Source organism: Nelumbo nucifera, chromosome 7 (genome assembly GCF_055504915.1).
Source record: "Nelumbo nucifera cultivar China Antique chromosome 7, China Antique-T2T, whole genome shotgun sequence".
Classification (NCBI taxonomy): Eukaryota; Viridiplantae; Streptophyta; class Magnoliopsida; order Proteales; family Nelumbonaceae; genus Nelumbo; species Nelumbo nucifera.
Window position 1 is genome coordinate 55,017,364 of NC_142655.1, and position 21,564 is coordinate 55,038,927.

Below are 21,564 nucleotides of genomic sequence, written 5' to 3' on the forward strand. Positions count from 1 at the left end.
TACTACCTCTCTGAGACCTATAATCCAGTTGAGAAAACAAACTCAGTTTATTGAGCTAGATTATAACAGGGTCTTACTAAGGTTCAAAAGTTAACAGTATCGTATATTGTATCGGGATGGATACAGATATGCTTGGATTATAAACTCACGCAAATGCATGCAGAGTTGAGTTCTACAACTTTAACTTCCGACAGAAAGTTGGCTTAATGAAAGTTGTTAAGGAGTAGCCTTCGCGAGTCACAGTGCCATGTAGCATTGTTTGCAATTTGGCAATGATGATTCGAGCTGGTCATCGCGTACAAGCTCAAGCTTGTTCCGAGAAAAGATTTCCTGTGACCACAGATCATGCGACCCCAATTGAATGTCAGTATGCCAGTGTTTTAAACCAATCAGCAGTTGAGATGGAGGGGGAGGATGATAATAGATGACTAGAGAGGAGGATGATGAGGAAATCGAGGAATCTCTGTGCCAAGTGGAGCCTAAGAAAGCTCCAGGTCCGGATATGGCTTTTCAAAGTCTTTCTTGTTCAACATTGTGGGAACAAATGCCAAAGAGGTAGTTAGGGAATTCTTTAGGACTAGAATTATAAGAAGTGTAAGTGCCACAGGATGCAATCCAATATAGACCAATTAGTATCTATAATATAATTTATAAGATTATTAGGCAGATCATTGCAAGCAAACTAAAGTTTATCGTTAGTAGAATCTTTCCTTTCAGGTAGGATGATCTCAGGCAATGTTCTAATTATCCAAGAAATTCTTCATCATATAAAGCATAGTAAGTAGAAATCAAAGCTTGACATGAGTAAGGTTTATAATAGAGTTGAATGGAATTTTTTCATGTTTAAATTTACGAAAGTGAGGGCGAAAGTTACTGTTCGTCATCTTCCTCCCGAAAACAATGAGTAAGAGAGATGCTTGTGCGAATTGCTGGTAAATCTCAAAGTGGCTGCTGTCTTAATCTCGGTTGTCGAACCAGATGGATGATATCACTCACAGTCAAAGGTCAAAACACGAGTGGAGATCCCAATTCCTGACTGTGATGGCAAAGCAGGTTAAAGAGAGGAAAGCGGTGATGTTTACAGTCACAGGTCAACCGCATGTGTTCATGCATTATCATCCATGAGTAATGACTGAAAATCCTGTTTGCGGTCTGCTACTGTGCCAATACTTCACACACATGTGGTAGCTTCTATTAATTGTTATCCATCATCCAAATGATACCCACCTTTAGCCAAGCGAGAGAAATTCTAGCCAAATAATACGCACCTTTAGCTTCTGCTAACTTCTGCCTCAGGAGACGGAAGGGAACCAGTTTGTTACTGGCCCTTGTGGAGACGTCGAAGTTCAGAAAAGACGGAATGATGTAAATTAAGGCGATGGTTTTAACCAAAATACCCATCAAAGCATTAGTCGCTATGGGATTTACCAGCAACCAGCACAATATGATCAGAGCATCTAGCTTACTATTTTTGTTCCAGGGAAGACGATGAACAGTAACTTCTGCCCTCTTTCTCAATTTGATTTTCAAATTTATAAAAGGGGCAAATTGGTCAGAAAATGATTTTCTTGTCTTGTTCACTGTTTTCTTAATGTATTTCATAACATATCCCAATTTGCAATTTCATGAAACTTTATTAATTTTTTTTTTTGTAAAAAGCTCATTTAAAAATATATTATCAATAATATATATTATACATATGTATGTGTTAATATATTATAGAATATATACATATGTATTTATTAATCGAGCCAAGCTCGTGAGCTTTTGAGTTAAACTTCTTATTGGTTGAACTCGAGGTGGAATAACTAATTGAACTCCTAAGGTTTGAGGTTTGAATTTGATTCAAACTCGACCAGAGCTGAACTCAAATTGAACCTAATCAATCTTGAGCCCAAACTATCAATTAGAGCTCAATTCGGCTGCAGCCTTAGTTACAAATCAGGGTATAATTTCTGGCACAAATGTTTCATCTGCTAACAATTGCCCCTAATATACTTTTTTAGATGACTGTATATTTTCAAAAGTTGACCTCATTGAAGTGGGCATAAACAAGGAAGTGGGTTTAACTAATGTCAGAAAAGACATGATACCGAAAAGGGTTTGACTACTCAAAACCTCCTATGAATTTTGATAAAACCCACTAGATTGGTTACCACTTTTATGATGCTGGTTAATTGGTTGTAACTTGTAAGTTTTCCAGCATCATGTCTTTCTGACATCATAGTTAAATCCTAAGTAAAAATATTTGTAAATCCTTTAGGAGTTAACCTGAACATATTCGCATCCGCATCCTCTTGGCTAATATGCTTAATTAACACTTGATTTCGATTATATTTTATTTTAAGTGCCTTCATGGACACTAACCCTTGTTGTAATTTTGTAATTAAATTCAAAATAACTACAATGTCATTTTTGTAAAAAAATGATTCTTATTTCTATACCTAATCAATATGTTGTAATTTACTTATTCATTGTAAAGTAAATTAGTAATTAATATTTACAAAAACGAAATTATCTTATCTTGAAAAATCTATTAGGACCATTAGGACTGCTAAGAAACATATCATATGCAATACAGAATTTTTAATTAGTAGTCACTTTTGTTTACATTATTTTTATTTCTGTAAATTACAAAAAATTAAGAAAAAAATCATTTTTGACATTATTTTTGGATAATGGATTTTATATATCCATCTTAAAGTTCTTTCCTAATTCCTACCATGAAAATCATTTAAAATGTATAAAATAAACTATTTTATAATTTCATAGTTTCTTATTTTTTTGAGAAAAATCTATAAATCTACTAATAGAAGCCTAAAATCACAGTTATCCAAAAAAAAAATCGACATATTTGCATCAACTGAGCATTAAAAGATCAAATGAAGAAAAAGGCAGACTCACCTCCCCTTCTTTTTAATTTTAATTACTTTTGTTCATTTAATGCAAAATCTCGGGTGTTTTGGCTGATGACTCTCCCACAAGCTTTTGAGACAGATACTTGTAATTCTACTAGTCTGTAGTTGCACGGGGTATTTTTGTCTTTTTTCATTTCTTTATTTGGAAACCGTCGCCTTAAGTATAAATAACTACGGCTTCGCCAACTAAAGATTTTTGGTGCCTTCTCTCATTTTTCCTCCCTTCTCCCTTCTTTCTCTCTTCTTCCATTTTTTTCTCCTTTTATTCTTGGATTAGAATGTAAAATTGGAAGTGATAAAAAAAAGCTGTAGAAGAAGACAAAACTTGAAAAATACATATTCTGCAAAACCAGTCATTACATCACATGATATGAAGCCTTATCGATCAATATTCAATACCATGTGGGCAGAATGGCATTAGTTGAGTGGAATGGTTTGGCACCCAAGTCCATTCCACTCGTGCCATGTGCTTATCCAATCCATTTGGATACTGATATGATGCGCCTTTGTATCAAGTGTAACTTATCCATACAGCCATACCTTGAACCATGACTCTTTGTGGCAAGGATAACATTTTAAATTCTTATGAATCAGGCTACCATCTGTGCTACCCCTTTTTATTCTTCTGCAACCCACATAAACTACCTAAATATTATAGAAAGAATTTTTTTTACCTATTTTATGGTAAAACAAACCAAGTCTACAAGTGACTGAAAAATATGAGAGAGAGAGGGACTGAAAAAAACTTGACATGATTTTCTTATTGATCACATCTAAAAGAACTATACATAAAATATTTGGCCAACATTCAACAGGCTCTCATGAGGAATGTTAAATATTACACTGTTTTCCCTGCATATCCTCCTAAGAAATGCATATATGTAATCAATAGCAATCTTCTTAATGAATTTGGACTCTCTCCTTGCCCTTACTACTGTGTTCCCCAGTATGTGAACCACCCCAGCACCTCTACAACTATTCAAGAATTCCAATTCATCCACCTCAGTCTGGCTGCTTGTCTGCCCTGATGACCTAACAACACTCCCACTGTTTGTCTGCTGTGGAGATTTGATGGGTACAATTGAATCAACCGATGACATTGTAGCCTCTAAATTGGAGGAGATTGTGTTGCCATTCTCGGTCAGTAAGAAGTCTCTTGATCGCTCTGTTTGTTGTCCATACAAACTGTACTCATCTGAGTCTGAACATCCCTCCATCATTGACTCGAGCCGGACAAATAAGAAAAGACTATCGAAAAGCATCTTCTCAAAATCATCATCCTTCTTGTGGAGATCTTTATAGCCATATCTTGCCACACATCTGAACATGTGGAAGTTCTTTGGCCCAATTCGTTTTACCAGAAACCTCTCTTCTATGGGAACAGTATAGACGGGGAGGTATTTCACACACACAAATACAACAACAGAATGAATGGCAGGGAGATTGGTGATGAAGTGTGAGAAAATGTGTGGTACACCACTTGCTAGTTCAGTGTATACCAGGCCAATCCCAGGCACTCGGACTAATCCAAGGCTGGGACCCAGACCAAGGATCCAGGCCATGGAGACCCTACTGTGCATCTCGAATTCATACCTCTTAACCGTTCCATAATGCCAAACATACATAATGAGAAGAAAGGCCGCTGCAATCACAAGTGGGACCCAGCCACCTTGATCAATCTTGAAAAGTACAGCAGAGAAATATGTACACTCCACAACCAGTGATAAAACGGTGAAGATCAGGACAAGAATCCAATGGCACCTCCAAACCAGTAACATTATTAGAATCATGAGAAGTGTTGTGACCAACATAACTATCACAACTGCAGTGCCTGTTTGGGACATAAGAAAATATCTTAAAAACGTAATTCTAATTTGCCAAGTTATAACATGCAATTCATTAAAGAGAAAAAGGAACAAGAATAAAAAAAGAAAAAAACTAAAAAAACATGCAATTTATTAAAGAAAGAAAAAAAGCGAAATCAGTGTATGTATCTATGTTAACAAACACAATTTTTACACTTCTTTGATCATGTTAATTGTTTGCAGAGAGGGAAAACATGAAAAGCATGATTAATCTGTAGCCTGACTTCATCATCATCATCATCATCCCAAATGCTCATTATTGTAGTCTGGCAGACCCGAATTTATCTGTTTATGCACAAATTAAATAAATGGAACAGAATGCATTTAGCTACAGAAACATATACTACAACAAATATCATTCAACCTATTTGGAGAAAATTTTTTGTATTTCAGTATAAACACATCTGTTTTTTATTTTTTTATTATATTTTTAATTTTCTTGCTAGTAATGAAATATAAATGAAGAATATCCTTATCATTCTGAACTGTCCTATCAGTGATTCTCCTGCCACGGATACCTTTGACTGAGAATCAGTTTGACTAGATTTTTACCATCCAACAATCATGATCTTTCACTCCTGCATTCACTTTGGCTTATATGTTCATACTTACTGATGCGAGAACCCACATCAAAGAGTGATACACAACAAATTAAGAAGGAAATTTAACTGTGAACAAGAAACAGAGTTCCCATCAAAGTTGTACTCCTATCAAATCTTGATGTCCACTTGCTGATCAAAAAATAATAAAAAAAAATCTTGATGTTCGCTCTAGCCTTGACAGAGGATTCATTTCTTGTTCATGGTTATGTTTCCTTCGTAGTGTGATGTAGATCATTGTTTGATGTCAGTTTATCTTTATTGACTGGTAGATATATTAGCCAAACAACAAAACTCTTTCACTCTATTCTACCACCCCTTTATTTCTTGCAAACCAAAAGGATTGTAACTAGTTATTGCTTTGAATCATGTTGAGTGGGCCGACTTGTGTTTAGTTTATTTCCTTTTAAATTAAGATGTTGTTGGGCCTTGGGCCCATTAGTCTTTATTTTTTAAAGAGTTGTAATTACTTAGGTTGAGTTGCCGCCCTACTTAGGGCATCTTTGTAATATCTCATACTTAAGTTAATTATAAATAGAATGAGGGGCTGGCGGCTAGGGTTAAGTTAATCTATCCTAGTCGACCTTCTTCTCTTTTCTTCCCTTTCCTTTGTCTCTTGCTGAAATCCCCAACTTTCTACTCTTCCTTTCACAAGAAGCTTGGCCGAAATCAGCACATAAGGTTTTCTACTTGGTATCAGAGCGGGCTGAAGGTTCTTGAAGAGATTCGTTCCTGCAGCCCTAGATCGGCCGACTGCATGGAGATTTAAGAGGCTGATCGAAGCTTTCAGGTAAGCCCAGTTTTTGGATTTTCTTGGTGGATCTGTATGCCCTATAGCTGGTCTAGGGTTTCTCATCAGAATCAGGAAAAACTGGAGAAAGGGGAAGAGTCCTGATTTTGTTGGACTCTTCAATTTTGACCTAGGTAGTGGCGCCCTATTGTTTTAGGGTTCCTCTAGGTTTTTTGTAAGGGGCGATTCAAGTTCCATGTGGTTTGGAGGCCTCTAGAGAGGGCGGTTGCTTCTTCTCTCTCTTCTCCCCATCCCACCGAAAATGAATCTTTCGTGGGAAGAAAGTCCAGGACACCAAAGGAGTGTCGTTGGTTCCAGAAGGTATTCTGTTTATTCTTGTTGCATTTTTTAGCTGTTTTCTGTACCTCTTTGAGACACATGGAGGGACACAGAGTTGAATATAAGCCCGAGAATGAAATGGGACCAGTGGGAGAAGGTGCTGGAGACCCCTTCGGAGCCGAAACCATTACTACAGTTAGGTTGGATGGTACAAATTACTTGGAATGGTCCCAATCTGCAAAGATGGCCATTGGGGCTCGTGGAAAGTTGGGGTATATTACTGGTGAAGAGGTAAAACCCGAAACTGGCAACTCCCGGTGGGTGCAAGAAAATTATATGGTAATGACATGGTTGTGTAATTCTATGTTGCCACATATAAGTAAAAACTTTTTATGGGCAAACACTGCTAAGGAGATATGGGATGGGGTGGCAGAGACCTATTCACAGAAGGAGAATGTTGCTAGGGCTTATCAACTAAGAAATCAGATTATTGCTACTAGGCAGGGAGATAGATCTGTTGCAGCTTATTTTTCAGTCCTTAAGACCCTGTGGCAGGAGATTGATCATCTAGAGACCTTTGCTTGGGAAACCACCAAGGATGCAGCTACCTATTAAAGACACTTAGAGAAGTATAGGGTGTTCAAATTCCTTGCTGGCCTTAACCCTGAGTATGACATTGCACGACAACATCTTCTTTCTAGGGACAGTATCACTCTCTCCCAAGCATATGCATTCGTGTCAGGGGAGGAGTGCAGGAGGGATGTAATGATGAAGAATCTCATCACTGATCAGTCTGTTATGGTAAGTGCTGTGAAACCTAAACAGAATGGCAATGAGAACAAGAAGGAAGACAAAAGGGACTTAGTCTGTGACTACTGTAAGAAGCCGAAGCATACAAGAGATACTTGCTGGAAGCTTCACCCACATCTTGTGCCAACCAGATTGAAGAATAAGAAAGGAAATGCACATATGGCAGTTACTGGTGACACTCCGGCCCCTCCTACTACAGCTGCCTTGGAGTCTGTTGTAGCTGCTGCAGTAAGGGCCGAGCTTGAGAGGTTTGGGTTACTTCTGAATCAGAGGGATACAACTACTTCCAATTCAGCCGCAACCGGACAACAAGGTACAGGTAGCACAGGTGGAACTCACTCTACCTCCCTTGCCCACACAGGTAGTCTACATGTCACTGCAAACTATGTTTCTGCTTCAGGTAAGGAGAAATCTCCTTGGATTATAGACTCTGGAGCCTCAGAGCACATGACCCATTGCTCCACCATTTTCTCCTCTTACCAGTTCAGTTCTGGCAGAGATAGGGTCTCCACAGCTGATAGATCCCATGTTCCTATTGCTGGGAAGGGATCTGTTAAGATTAATGATTCCATTTGTTTACCCTCCGTCCTCCATGTTCCTAGATTGAGCACCAACTTGTTATCTGTTAGTAGTTTGACTAAGAATCTGAACTGCTCAGTAATTTTTTCTCCTGGACATTGTATTTTGCAGGATCTGGATTCAAAGAGGACGATTGGGAGTGGTCGTGAAGTGAATGGAATCTACCTCCTGGATACTCTTCCAATTCACCAAAGTCATCATGTTTGCAAGGGCAGTGAGTCAAAACTTGTGGATCAGATTATACTTTGGCATAATTGTCTGGGCCATTTGTCTTTTTCTTCTTTAAGTTCTTTGTTTCCAAAATTGTTTGAGTCTGTGAGTCTGTCAAGGTTGAAGTGTGAAGGTTGTGAACTTGGAAAGCATTGTAGACACTCTTTTAAACCGAGTAATAAAAGATGTTCTTCTCTTTTTGATGTTATTCATTCGGATGTATGGGGCCCTTATCATGTTCCCTCTATGGGCGGCTATCGCTATTTTCTCCTGTTTGTGGATGATTTCTCTCGATATTCCCGGATTTACTTGATGAAATCACGTGATGAGGTACCATCCTTGGTGAGACAATTCCATCAGATGGTATTAACACAGTTTGGAACTAGAATCAAGATGTTCAGATCTGACAATGCTAGGGAATATTTTGAGAGACATCTTGCCTCATATCTGTTGGAGTATGGTGTTTGTCCATCAGAGTAGCTGTTCCTACAGTCCACAACAGAATGGTGTTGCAGAGAGAAAGAACAGACACATTGTTGAGACGACAAGAAGCATGATGATCACAGCGACAGTTCCGGTTCGTTTTTGGGGTGATGTTGTTCTCACGGCAGTATATTTGATTAACAGGATGCCTTCTCGTATACTTCGATTCAGCACTCCATTCAGCCTTCTTTTTCCTCAGGGGGAGATGTTTCATATTCCTCTAAGGGTGTTTGGGTGTGTCTGCTTTGCGCATATTCTTGGTCCTTACCGTTCGAAGCTTGATCCCAAGGCAAAGAAATGTGTCTTCCTTGGATATGCAGAGAATCAGAAAGGGTACCGCTGCTATGATCCAGTCTCTAGGAACCGGTTTGTTACTATGGACATCACTTTTTTCGAATCTACATACTTCTTCTCAAGGAATCCTTCTCAGGGGGAGTGTTTTGGGGAAGTAAGTCAGCAGTCTATCCCTCTCCCAGTTCCAGTTCTTGTGCCTACTACTGTGCTTGACAACCATTCGATGTCACCTACCTTGCCCCCCCCCTTTGCGTTCCGTCTCACAGTATTATTCACGGCAGAGACTTCATAAGGAGGTTGATTCCACTACAGCAGAACTCACACCACTTCCTGTCGATCCCTTGGAGATTCCAGATTCGGCTGATACAGATCCATGTATTCCTCTTGATCCCTCTACTATTTCAGTTCCCATTGGTCCCACTAACACTGTTACAGATAACCTTGATCTCCCTATTGCTCTTAGAAAAGGGAAGAGGAAGTGCACTGCTCATTGCATATCACAATACTTATCCTACAGTGGACTTTCTCCTTCCTACCATGCTTTTCTCTCTTCTCTTGATTCCGTGTCTATACCCAAGGGTGTTAGTGAGACTCTCTCCAAACCTGAGTGGAAGGCAGCTATGCAAGAAGAGATGGAGGCTTTGATTAAGAATCAGACATGGGAGATTGTGGACCTACCAGAAGGCAAGGAGACAGTTGGATGCAGATGGGTTTACACAATAAAGTATAAGGCAGATGGAAGCATAGAGAGGTACAAGGCTAGACTTGTTGCAAAAGGATACACACAGACCTATGGCATTGATTATCTAGAGACTTTTGCACCAGTTGCAAAGATGACCTCGGTTCGGATACTCCTTTCTCTTGCTGCCTCATACTCTTGGCCCTTGTTTCAACTGGATGTGAAGAATGCTTTCCTAAATGGGGATCTGCAAGAAGAGGTGTATATGGATCTTCCAGGTGGTTTTTATGATAATGCTAAAGAGGGAAAGGTATGCAAGCTGAAGAAGTCACTATATGGCTTGAAACAATCCCCTAGAGCATGGTTCGACAGATTCAGAAAGGCCCTGATTGTTTTTGGCTACACTCAAACTCAATCTGATCACACCTTGTTTGTGAAGCGCAGGGGATCCTTGGTGTCAATCCTAATTGTTTATGTGGATGATATTGTTGTCACTGGGAATGATCTGAGTGAGATTGATAGTTTGAAGAGGAACCTACATAAGGAATTTGAGATTAAGGACCTTGGAGAACTGAGATACTTCTTAGGCATTGAAGTTGCAAGATCGAAACATGGAATTTTTATCTCTCAAAGGAAGTATGTCTTGGACCTCCTCCAAGAAACAGAGAAATTTGAAACAAAGGCAGCTAGCACCCCCATTGATCAAAACCACAAAATCAGTGCATCAGAAGGTGAACCAGTAAAGGACCTTGGAAGGTACCAAAGACTTGTGGGTCGGCTACTATACTTGTGCATGACAAGACCGGACATCTCCTATGCAGTAAGTGTAGTGAGCCAATACATGCATGCTCCACGAGACCAGCACTGGAAGGCAGTTGACAGGATCCTTGCTTATCTGAAGGGACATCCAGGCAGAGGCATATTGTTTACTGATCATGGACAGCTCAAGCTAGAGACCTATACAGATGCGGACTGGGCAAGATGCCTCGATGACAGAAGATCAACTTCAGGAGTGTGCACCCTAGTTGGGGGCAACCTAGTCTCATGGAAGAGTAAAAAACAAACAGTTGTGGCAAGATCAAGTGCAGAAGCCGAATATAGGGCCATGGCACATGGAGTTTCAGAACTTCTCTGGATCCGTTCTCTATTGGAAGAAATCGGTGTTCAGGCAGAAGAACCTATGATGCTATACTGCGATAACCAGGCAGCAATTAATATTGCTCATAATCCAGTCCAGCCTGACCGAACTAAGCACATTGAAGTAGATAGACATTTTATCAGAGAAAGGGTAACTTCTGGAGAAGTTTGTTTTCCATACATTTCTTCCGATCTGCAGCTTGCTGATGTCCTCACAAAAGGCATTGCAAAGAATAAGTTGGAGCATGATCTACGCAAGTTGGGGATGTGTGACATCTACTCCCAACTTGAGGGGGAGTGTTGAGTGGGCTGACTTGTGTTTAGTTTATTTCCTTTTAAATTAAGATGTTGTTGGGCCTTGGGCCCATTAGTCTTTATTTTTTAAAGAGTTGTAATTACTTAGGTTGAGTTGCCGCCCTACTTAGGGCATCTTTGTAATATCTCATACTTAAGTTAATTATAAATAGAATGAGGGGCTGGCGGCTAGGGTTAAGTTAATCTATCCTAGTCGACCTTCTTCTCTTTTCTTCCCTTTCCTTTGTCTCTTGCTGAAATCCCCAACTTTCTACTCTTCCTTTCACAAGAAGCTTGGCCGAAATCAGCACATAAGGTTTTCTACTTGCTTGCAGTTGATATATCTTGGCAGTGTCTCTGCTCTGAATAGGTGGACTTTGCTTGTTCCCATATCTCACAAGCAGTTTCAGCCCACATAAAAGTCTTCCTTACTTGTGGCAGCATTGAAACGAAGAGCCAAGACATCACCATACTGTTCTCTTGGTTCCACCTATCATGCTCAGCACTTCCATACTTCGGTTCCTTCACTCTCCCATTGATGTATCCTATTTTCCCCCTAGCAGTGATGTAGAGTTTTATTCCCCTAGACCACTCAAGGTAATTCAGACCATCAAAGGGAATAACAGCCATGGGAAAGCTCATATCCATTCCCCCACTCACTCCATTGTGGCTCCCTGAAATCTCTGAAGTAGCAGAATTCTCAGTTAACATGGTCAAACAGATAATCAGTCCCAAACACCGGACTTAGGACCCCTCCTTACTCCACAAAACAATGCTCTACTCAGTCCACACCCACACACTTGGGTTTAACAACCAGGTTGAGCACAAACAGTACCAAATTCAGGACAAAACATAGGTAGTATTCGGAAAATTTCAGACCTGTATAGTTTTAACAGTCCCAACCTACCAGAATTCCAGAATGTCTAACAGCCACTAATCAGCAGGAGAGATCCTTATTACTTATAGTCAAATCAAATCATTGAGAAGACAGGTCATCCTTGACCTACAGTTGTCTTAACACATGAACAGGATCACATGATCCAAGAAAAAACAGGGGTATACAGATTTGACAGCATTCAGCCGCCCAGACTCATAGGGTTTTCACTCGGCACATGACCAAGGAGGGTAAAGAAGAGAAAACAGGGAGAACTGTACCAGTTGTAGAGCTGTTTTTTCAGTCCAGAATCAGATTTCTGTTCCGCCCAGGTTCAGCAAGTCTGTTCGATCTGTTCTCTCAATAAGGTTGTTCGATCTGCTCTCTTTAATTAGTATGCCCGCTCTGATACCATCTTGACAGTATGGCCGGCCAGAAATAAGAGGAAGAGAAGAGAAGAGAAGAGAGGAGAGAAGAAAGAAGGGTTTTGCAATGTAACAGTGCTGGTGGCGCCAGCCTTTATTTTAATATATATAGGGCAGCAGAAATAACAAGGGAAAAGACCCTTGTGCCCTTGAGTACAATAACAGATATAACAGAAAGAAAAAACGAAATAAAAAACACTTTAATTATCCAAACAGACCCTAACATCAGCAACTAAATTATTTTAACACCTTCAAACTATTCTCAAATTTCTCAATGGAAGACTTTTTCTGAAATTGGGGGTCGATTGCCCTTTCCTCCTCTAGGAAACAAAAAGTCCTGGAGGTTTGGTTTCCCCCAAGTGGTGGGTGGATGAAAATTAACTTTGATGGAAGTAGTTGGCAATCTGAGACCCTCCGAAATTGGAGTGATTAGAGATGGGAGTGGAAGCATTTGGAGCTTGTTTTTGGGGCCTACTGATCAAGGTGATTCAGTGAGAGCTGAATTCTTGGCTGCTATTATTGGGGTGCAAAAATCTAAGGAAATGGGAATTACAAGGTTGATTGTAGAAAGGGATTCAAAAATAGTCTCATTGGTTGGTTGAGAAAAGGAGTGTTATGGCAGTTCAGAAATGAATTTGGGCGGTTCAAGCTATTGTCAAGACAAATGCAAATTCATGTAATATGGGTCAGGAGGTCTGGTAATGGGTTGGCAGATGGACTAGCTAAGCAAGGAGTTAATAAACATCATTTGTTTTGGGCTCAATGTTAGAAGGGTGGTGGGAATTTTTGTTGCAAAGTTTTTTTTTTAATCAAAATAGTAAAGGGTTTTATTTCTAACAACTTGTTGTTGTATTCTCTTCTTTTTTAAGCTTTAATGAAATTCTTTGGGTTGCTGATAATAAAAACAGTTATCTTCCTTCCCATATATGTATTATGTGCAATGCTAGTGGAGAGACTAAATCCTGTCTACTTATCTCTTACTCATTCATGTAATTGACCCCATATAGTTGGCATAAGGCATGGACGATGATGATGATGTTTGGGAGTTTTTTGGTTGCAGATGGACCCCACCCTTGGAAGCTGCCAATTTATTTAGCACATGACTCCTATCATTTTCAGAAAGAAGAGGGAAGGTAATGCGGAGTGCCACTAGATCTCTCTAGTGGCTAAAGGGGTAGAGTAAAAGTTTGGATACTCTAATAGAAGAGATCAAATTGAAGGTGATCTACGGGTCAAGGCAATGGAGATTTAGAGATCTTTAATGATTTTTTTGGTGGATGATTTCCTTAGAGGGTGGGATGTAATGCTAGGCAGCATCATCTACCTTGAAAGTATCAATGCAAGAAGTATGGGTTGCACCCAGTTGCAATAAAATCAAAATGAACCTCTATGAAATAAAAAAAAAAGAAGGGAATCTATTTTGGCCCTCTACTCTGGTCCTATAAGGGTTGGAGACTCTTTGAACGCAGAACTTATAGCTCTCCTTCAAGGTCTAAAACTAGCTAGGTAGCTGAACCTAAAACAAACAGAGATTGAAGGAGATTCTATGTTGGTAGTGGGCTAGATGGTGAACAACAGTCAGGGTTCAAACAGGTTATGTAGGAAATTACGAAGCTGGCAAGAGAGTCAAGGCCACTTATAGGTTGGCCAACAGACCGGGAAATTCATTGGCAGATGCTCTAGCAAAGCAAGGGGTGTCCAGGGAGCAATTTTTTGGGCTAATTTGTATTCATAAGCTGTTTTTGGGTTTCAACTCTGGGTGAGAGCTGTGTATTCTAATTAAAAATTTTTGAATTAATACAATTTATCAGTTACTGATAAAAAAGAATGTTCTTTCTAGTCCCTGTTTCATCTGTTTGGAACCTAATGGATAACTTTTTTTTTTAATAAGCAACCTTAACATAATGGATAACAATTATATGTTGCCCTAGATGATAACCAATTACAGTTTGGAATTCTAGGAACACACAAATACAAATGCCTTCCAAAAAAAATAAAAAGAAAAGAAAAAGAAGTTGCAAAGTACACCAGGAGATCAGCTTACCATAAGCATTTCCAATCTGGCTTTGGTTTTTGAAGCCAATAGTGACAGCAATGCAGAGGATCATAAGAATCCAATTAATATCTGGAATATATATCTGCCCAAGAAACTTCCTTGATGTATGAACTACCCTGACTCTTGGAAAACAGCCAAGTGCAAGGGCCTGCTTGATTATAGAAAACGTTGCAGATATGGTGGCTTGGCTAGCAACAATAGCAGCTGCAGTTGCAATAATAAACATTGGCCAATATATACCATCTGCAGAACAGGGAATTGTCAGCTGACTTGCAAGTAAAACAAACAATGAAAAGCAATGGGTCAAGACAAACCTGGAATTGAGCGGTAAAATGCATCCTTCACATGTTCCTGGTTTTTCATGAGGTAAGAAGCTTGTCCTGAATAGGCTAAAAGAAGGCAAGGGAACACAACTATAGTGAATGCAATCTGAACAGGCAACACTGGAAAATGGGATAGGTCAGCAAAGAGTGCTTCTGTCCCTGAAATAGAGATGTAATTGTTAAGACTCCATATGCCGATCAGAATCCTAGGATAGTAACTATTTGTATCTGATTAAAATGAACCATGAATGGATTTGAGGATTGCATTTACCAGTAATACTAAGCATGATCCCTCCAAGGGATGTCCAACCATCTTTCCCTCCCCTCCTGAAATATCGATAGATATAAACAGGAGAGAAAGCTCTGAGCACAGTGCTATCATATTTACATATGTTGAAAATACCAACACCTCCAATTAAGAGAAACCAAAGAAGCACAATTGGAGCAAAAAGCCATCCAACTCTATCTGTTCCATAGTGTTGCATGCTAAATAAACCCACTAGTATGACTGCTGCTACAATTACAACCACATCTGAACCAGAAAAAAATATAACCATTAGGCAAAAGCTATATATTCCAGATACAAGAAATGTGAAATGAACAAAACATATATAGAAAGAAATCTAATACAATGAGAAAAATTCACATTTAAGGCAATACCAGTGCTCATCTTGGGATGATCAACCTTGATCCCTCCGGCAGCTGAAAGAACTGCCAAAACATAATTTCAATTCAAAATCTTTCAGTGGAAAGGAAGGAGACAGAACAGTAAAAGCTTCAGTGAAATATTCAAGAGTAATTCAAATGCATGATATAGCATTAGCATGTAACAATTGAACTAAAGATGAAACAAATAAAAAAAATGAACGTAGAAAGCAAAACCTAAATAGAAAAGGGTACAATTCAATGGGAGGGACAGAATGCTATTGTTGTGGGTGGTTTGAATATCTATGGTTCACCTCAACTTGACACAACTCAAAAACCTTGTTGAAATCCAAACAGTTGGATTCCACTCAACCGATTGAATGACTAATACCAGTCATTTAACAGGTTGGAAATGAGAGCCAGAGGTTGGCATGCAACTGACTGAAAAGCTTATTACTTTGTCTTTCAGCAAATAAGATTTTAAGGAGGTCAGAAACTCCTTAATGGCTGAAGCTGAAGTTGGGTAGCTTATTACAACCAAGAATATTTTATTATTTAATTATTTTATCTACTAAAAGACAAAGCAATAAGTCATTCAGTTCAGCAACTTAAGCTGTTGTCAAACAGCCCATTAGCTGAAACTATAAAATTCTAAAACTAAACTGTTAAGCTAATTTGATCCACTGGTACAAGCAAGTGACATTTCTGCACAAAAAGTATATGGTTCATTCATCTTAAAGGTGACAATTATCAGGTTTCAAGTTCAGTTAGGTTTGATTTGGTAACTGACACAGAGGAAGTCACTAATTTATTCACTGATTCAAGAAAAAACAACCTGAATTATATGCAGAATCCATGTTGGTTAGGCAGGTTCTTCAATGATTGCATGGCAAGAGTGGGCTGAGGGGTTCACGAATACCAACCTCAGCTAGATCTGTTTGATAATCAAGTCAAAAGATGCTAACATAAGCTGGAAAAAACCTAGGATTACCAGGTAATGTAATTATTTCCACCTAAAAGTTACTGCCAGTAGGGAAGATGGCCACTTATTGAAAAGCTCTATACATAGAAGAATCCAATGAAACCAACTCCACAGCAGGTTCACATAAAAATCAAGCTATTAGGAAGGTCATTTATTAAATGCAGCTAAGGGATATATACCATAAAAGAATATATAATATTTCACTTCCATATATCAGGCATTTGAAAAGCTAAGTTTAGTTCTATATTGTGTATCTCCACATCAGTGCCAGATCTCACGACCACAGCTTCACAGTTGCATACATCTTCAAGGCAATGTTTTAAAAAGTGCTGGAGGCCCTCCATGTGATATGCTAATGAAACAGGTGGAGGCATACAGGAGATACACAGATATTGTGCTTTACACAGGAGGCTTACAGTTACAGCCAATATGCTCTTATGTTTTAAGCCATTTAATTGCATACCCTGTTAGATGCTAACATGATACAGAGGAGGGAAACCTTCCAAACTTGTTTATTATAACATTTATAATAAACATGAGGACACCATTGCTTTAATTGTTTCAACATTTTAAATTCATTGAACATAAGATAACACACCTGTTAATGTCAAATTTATATTTAAATTTAATGGTTTTATTATTAGAAACTGCAAATATGAAATTTACTAATTTCTCATATTTTCCTATTTTGGGATATTTACAACATTTATTTTAATTATTTATTAATTAAAAAAATCTATGCCTGGGAGGCTTATGCCTTATACCTTAGCATAGTCCACATTTTAAAGCATTGGTTCAATGAAAGATCAACCATTTGTAACAATTCCTTGGTTTTACAATCTTCCTATATAAAATATAGAAAAAGTGATAAAGGAAGAAAGAAGAATGGAGAGAGCTAATTCAAGCATGGAGTAAGACCTGATATGGCTGGGGTGAGAATGCCATCCCCAATAACCATGCATGTCCCAACAAGGACAAGAATAAGGAGTGCATTCTTCCTGTACACATGTGCCTCCAACCATTTTTTGGTTTTTCCAGCAAATGACTTCTCAGGGAATATGTGTCTACTATATGTTGTTAGCTCCTCATCTGTCCGGTGTTGGTTTGGAATAGTTTTTACTTTTGCATGTCGACAGAGCAGCGAATAAAGAGCAAATGTTCCACCTGCAAAAGTTAGAGGGTAAGCTTAGCAGAAGATCAGTAATCCACCAATTTCAAGAGCAGATGAAAACAGAGTATCATACAGAGATGAACATTAGATGCAAAAAATTGTCAGAGACAATCTGTACTTAAGGGTGCTTATGGGTATCTCCTAATAACTATTATAAGAAAAATATTGCAAAATATCCAAATTGTGCCATTCATAGTTACAGACAATTATACGAACTTCTGTTACTTTTCTCTATTTCCTTAAACACTTTTTGCAACCATCAGACATATGCAATATTGTCTGAGAGACTGAGACATTCCTAGAATATATCAGAATATCTGGGGCATCATTTACCAAAGTGGCTAAAATCAGCTCTGCAGTAAATATTTAAATCTTAATCAGAGTTTGAAACCAACAACAGCACATTGATAACCAATGAAAATATGGGTGACAGCTGTCACGTTTCCTTAAAAGAAGCCATGAGACTTTTATCATGGTCAGATCTATCAGTCTATCAAATGTCAAACTGGTAAACCAAGTTGGCTTGACCCCTCTGTTTAGTTGCTTATCCATAAGATCAACATCTTTTTGTCAGTTTACCTGCTGGAGTGGGTAAGATTGGAAGCGAGGGGCTCCCAAAAATCGTCATGCTTTCCCTATTAATCAATAAGAATAGATGTATAGAACAAACATGGAAAATGGCAAAACCACCCAATTCCTATAAGATTTCGATTCTTTCTTCATTTACCAAATGTGAGTTGCATTGCATATTAGAAAAAATAACAAAGGATAAGCCTTCACAAGGCTGAAACACAAAATAACATCGACAAAAAGAAAATCCACACAAAATAATGCAGAATAAACAAGTGTAATCAACCTAACTTCCCCGGGCAATTAAGAAACCCAACCTACAAAAGAAAAAGGTGCCACTTCCCAACCCATCTACACAAGCAAAGCATGAACAAAGTTTCAGACAAGGAATTCATACTAAAATTTGAAGAATCAAATATGGACAAGAACCTATTTTGAAGTATCCATGTAGCACAGGCATAGCCTCACACTCTTTAAGAATTGAGGCCTTATATCAATCTCCTGTTTCAAAAGAATGATTATACCTCCCTTTGGAGATGTTATAACTGAGCATGCATGGGGCCACCATGCAAAGGATCCAACACTGACTAAAGAAAATATCAGGCTGAAATCATTGGATGTTGGCTAAAAGTTCAGGATTGGGTGTTAATCCTGCCAGATTTTCAAGGACTAAAGAAAGAAGATTTTGGGGCAGACTTTTGGTGCTCCTTGAATGCTTAATTTCTGGTTTTCTGATGTATTCTGTTTGTAAGTCTGTTCTGTTTTTGTCTGACTGTTTCTTGGGGGTGACCTCTTGTCACCTATGAGCTGTAAACTCTTTTTGGTAATAAGATTTTTTCTTTATTTATCTTAAAAAAAAAGGCGGCTGGCCACATCATCCTGTGAAATGCAGACACTATAATGCTCAAAGTCTAAACACAAATTCATGGGCTGAGATAAATTTACCTTGACCATTATCATTAGCCCTCAAAACAATAAAGACGTACTTCAGGAGCGGGATAAGAGTAAGAGAATATATAATCAATGAGAGAGCTCCAATGATATCCTCCGGATCTTCGATTCCACGAGGGAACGTATTGTAGAAAACATACAAGGGAGACGTGCCCAAGTCTCCATAGACAACTCCTAGACTCTGGAATGCAAGCCGCAAAACCAACACTGCTGAGAATTTCTGCACACAAACAGAGAAAACAAAAACTGAATCAGCACCCAACCCAAGATTCAAGCCCCGAAATCACTCTCAACAAGCCATAACCCATGTATAAAAAACAAGCAATAAACCCCTAAATGTATTCCCAGTTCCCATTTGAATGAGTAGAACGCACAATCAGTGGAGGACCAACATGTTAAAAACTAAAATTTCCAATACCAACTTCAATTTGACAAGTCAGAACAGTTTAGCAGTGCAGATAGTAAGATAATAAAAAGCCCAAGTATCCCAAAAGAAAAAGCATGCGGTATCAAAAGGATTTTCGTGATCATGGGTGAAGATTTCAAATGGAAAAGAAGAAAACAGGAAAACAAAAAGAGGGACTAAAAAAAGGTGTACTTTCGCAATAGAGCAAAACTAATCTCACCTTTTCTCTGTACATATTCTTAATTCTTCCAGCCTCCTCGTCCATGGGCTGATCAAGCTTCTGATCCAAATCCCACATGCTCCCTTTGTCATTAGTATCTTCGTCAATTGATCCGGATGCCATAGAAACAAGAAACCTTTCCACACGATTTCACAACTTTCTTACCCTTGCCCTCTTCCCCTTTCAACCGAGTTCAAAATTGAAATCCAAAAGTCCAACCATCCGACTTAATTGATTATTTCACTAGAACCCAAATTGCGGAAAACATCTGTCTTACTTCAATTGGCATACTCAGTCCGGCATACGCGCCCTATGCGCCAAATAAGTAAAGCCTGTCAAAACCCCCGTCTTCTTCTTATCCAATGCAAATCCTTCGATACCCAAATCACCAAGACGAACCTCCGCAGCAGAAATTAATTAATAGTAACCAAAAACCCACCTTAGAGAAATAATTATAGTGACTGAAGCGCAGCTCAGAAAAGCAGAGGAGCTGCTAATTGATGCCAGCAAAGCTCAGAAAAAAGAACCGAACCCACCTGAGGTCTGAGGATAAAAATAAAATAGCTCAATATGACAATATCTCCCTCGCAGAGGAAAAAATACCATAATCCCTTTAATTTCTATTTATCCTCTCAATCATGTTTGACGGATTGCAATTTTCACGTGGGGTCAGCTTCAAGCAGCGAATCTCAACCACAGAATGATAAAGCTACAAAAGTCTCAAATACCCGGTACAGAATTCAGAGACTTCAGCCCTTCGGAGTCGGTGATCCCGCCGGTTCAGAGCTTTAACCATGTGGGTTCTACCTACAATAGCAGTAATCTAATGATCTTGCTCCTGGAAACGAAAGAAACCGAGAAAATGAACCCACTTCTTTCACGGAACTAAAATAGAAAGAACGAAGCCGATGACTCGATCACTGCTCCAGCGTCGTTTGTGCTGAATTTAGGTACGTCGTCCACTCGTCCCATCCTCTCTCACAGAGCAGAAATGGAGCGACGTCGAAACGTGTCATAAGGCACCAATAAAAGACAGGAGTAGAAGAAGACTCTCAACCATCATGTGAAGAGAGAGAGAGAGGCAAATTGAAGTTTCGCTTCTTCTTCGGTTAGTTTCAGGTGGCTTGGGAATTGAGATGATTGATGCGTACCTGTAAAAAGAAAATAAAATATAAAATTTGAAGAATAACACAAAATAATGAAAACAGCGGCAACCGGAGAAGGTTTATTTAGTGGAGACTCCACATCTGAGCCGTACGGTGGAACCACATTGTTAGTTTCTCCGTACGAGCATTTTACAGCCGTTCATGTCTCGTATATACTTGTCGTTGTCATACACTGTCGCTGTATAGAGACAGAGATATACGTAGGCTAGACTACTAGAGCTTTACGTACAAAGATAAATTAAAGTTTCCACCCCATACTGTTGAGTATTGACACTTAGCCCCCGAACTTTGAGATTCCAACACTTTGTCCTATTCGGTCAGATTTCATATGCTTGTTAAAAATTTCTAAATCCTCAAATTACCCTTTTTTTTTAATTTATTAGGCCGTTTTGCCTTTTCATAATTGCACAAACATTTTCTTCTTGAGTCTAGATCTCTTATCAATAAAATAAATACGTTCCAACTGATCTCACTATACATCTCATGCATGGCCAGTCCCATTGCACATCTCATGCATGGTGTGTCCCAAACTCATGGTTAGACCTGTTCATGCGCAGCTTGATGACCCAGTCTGGCTTGACTCCCATATGGACTTGAACATGATTTTTAACTTGTGGGTGACCTTAGGCCTAAAAGTCTGGCTCAATTATTTTTCGGGCCGGGTTCGGGATTTATCAAAAAAGCCCGACCCAAGTCCGACTTTTTATAGTTTCTAAACCCTAAATCCCTAACTCGACTAACCCTTTCCTACTTTCCCTCTTTTCATTGTTTTATATTCTCATTATCACTCTTAAAGTCTCAGGCACCAGCCCCACCAACGAACTAGGTCCTCTCTCTC

The 21,564-nt window shown here is 38.9% G+C and overlaps 1 protein-coding gene across 1 annotated transcript; it reads right to left on the reverse strand.

Annotated features, from left to right (window-relative positions):
* Positions 1 to 3,654: 3,654 nt before the first annotated feature.
* On the reverse strand, positions 3,655 to 20,698 carry LOC104599659 (potassium transporter 11-like). Its single transcript, XM_010262279.2, has 8 exons — positions 19,561 to 20,698; positions 18,929 to 19,154; positions 17,161 to 17,406; positions 15,276 to 15,326; positions 14,887 to 15,147; positions 14,607 to 14,774; positions 14,281 to 14,535; positions 3,655 to 4,749 (listed from the first exon to the last, which is right to left on the reverse strand). The coding sequence occupies exons 1-8, from the start codon at positions 19,681 to 19,683 to the stop codon at positions 3,701 to 3,703; spliced, it is 2,379 nt and encodes a 792-aa protein (XP_010260581.1). The 5' UTR covers positions 19,684 to 20,698; the 3' UTR covers positions 3,655 to 3,700.
* Positions 20,699 to 21,564: the final 866 nt, after the last annotated feature.

Bases quoted from the DNA above. Each gene is read 5' to 3' on its own strand.
- LOC104599659 (XM_010262279.2), bottom strand. From the start codon at position 19,683: ATGGCATCCGGATCAATTGACGAAGATACTAATGACAAAGGGAGCATG. The intron at 19,155-19,560 runs GTGAGATTAGTT...GTTTGTGTGCAG, and splicing joins AGAATATGTACAGAGAAAAG to AAATTCTCAGCAGTGTTGGT. The intron at 14,536-14,606 runs GTTTGTCTTGAC...CCTGTTCTGCAG, and splicing joins ATTTTACCGCTCAATTCCAG to ATGGTATATATTGGCCAATG.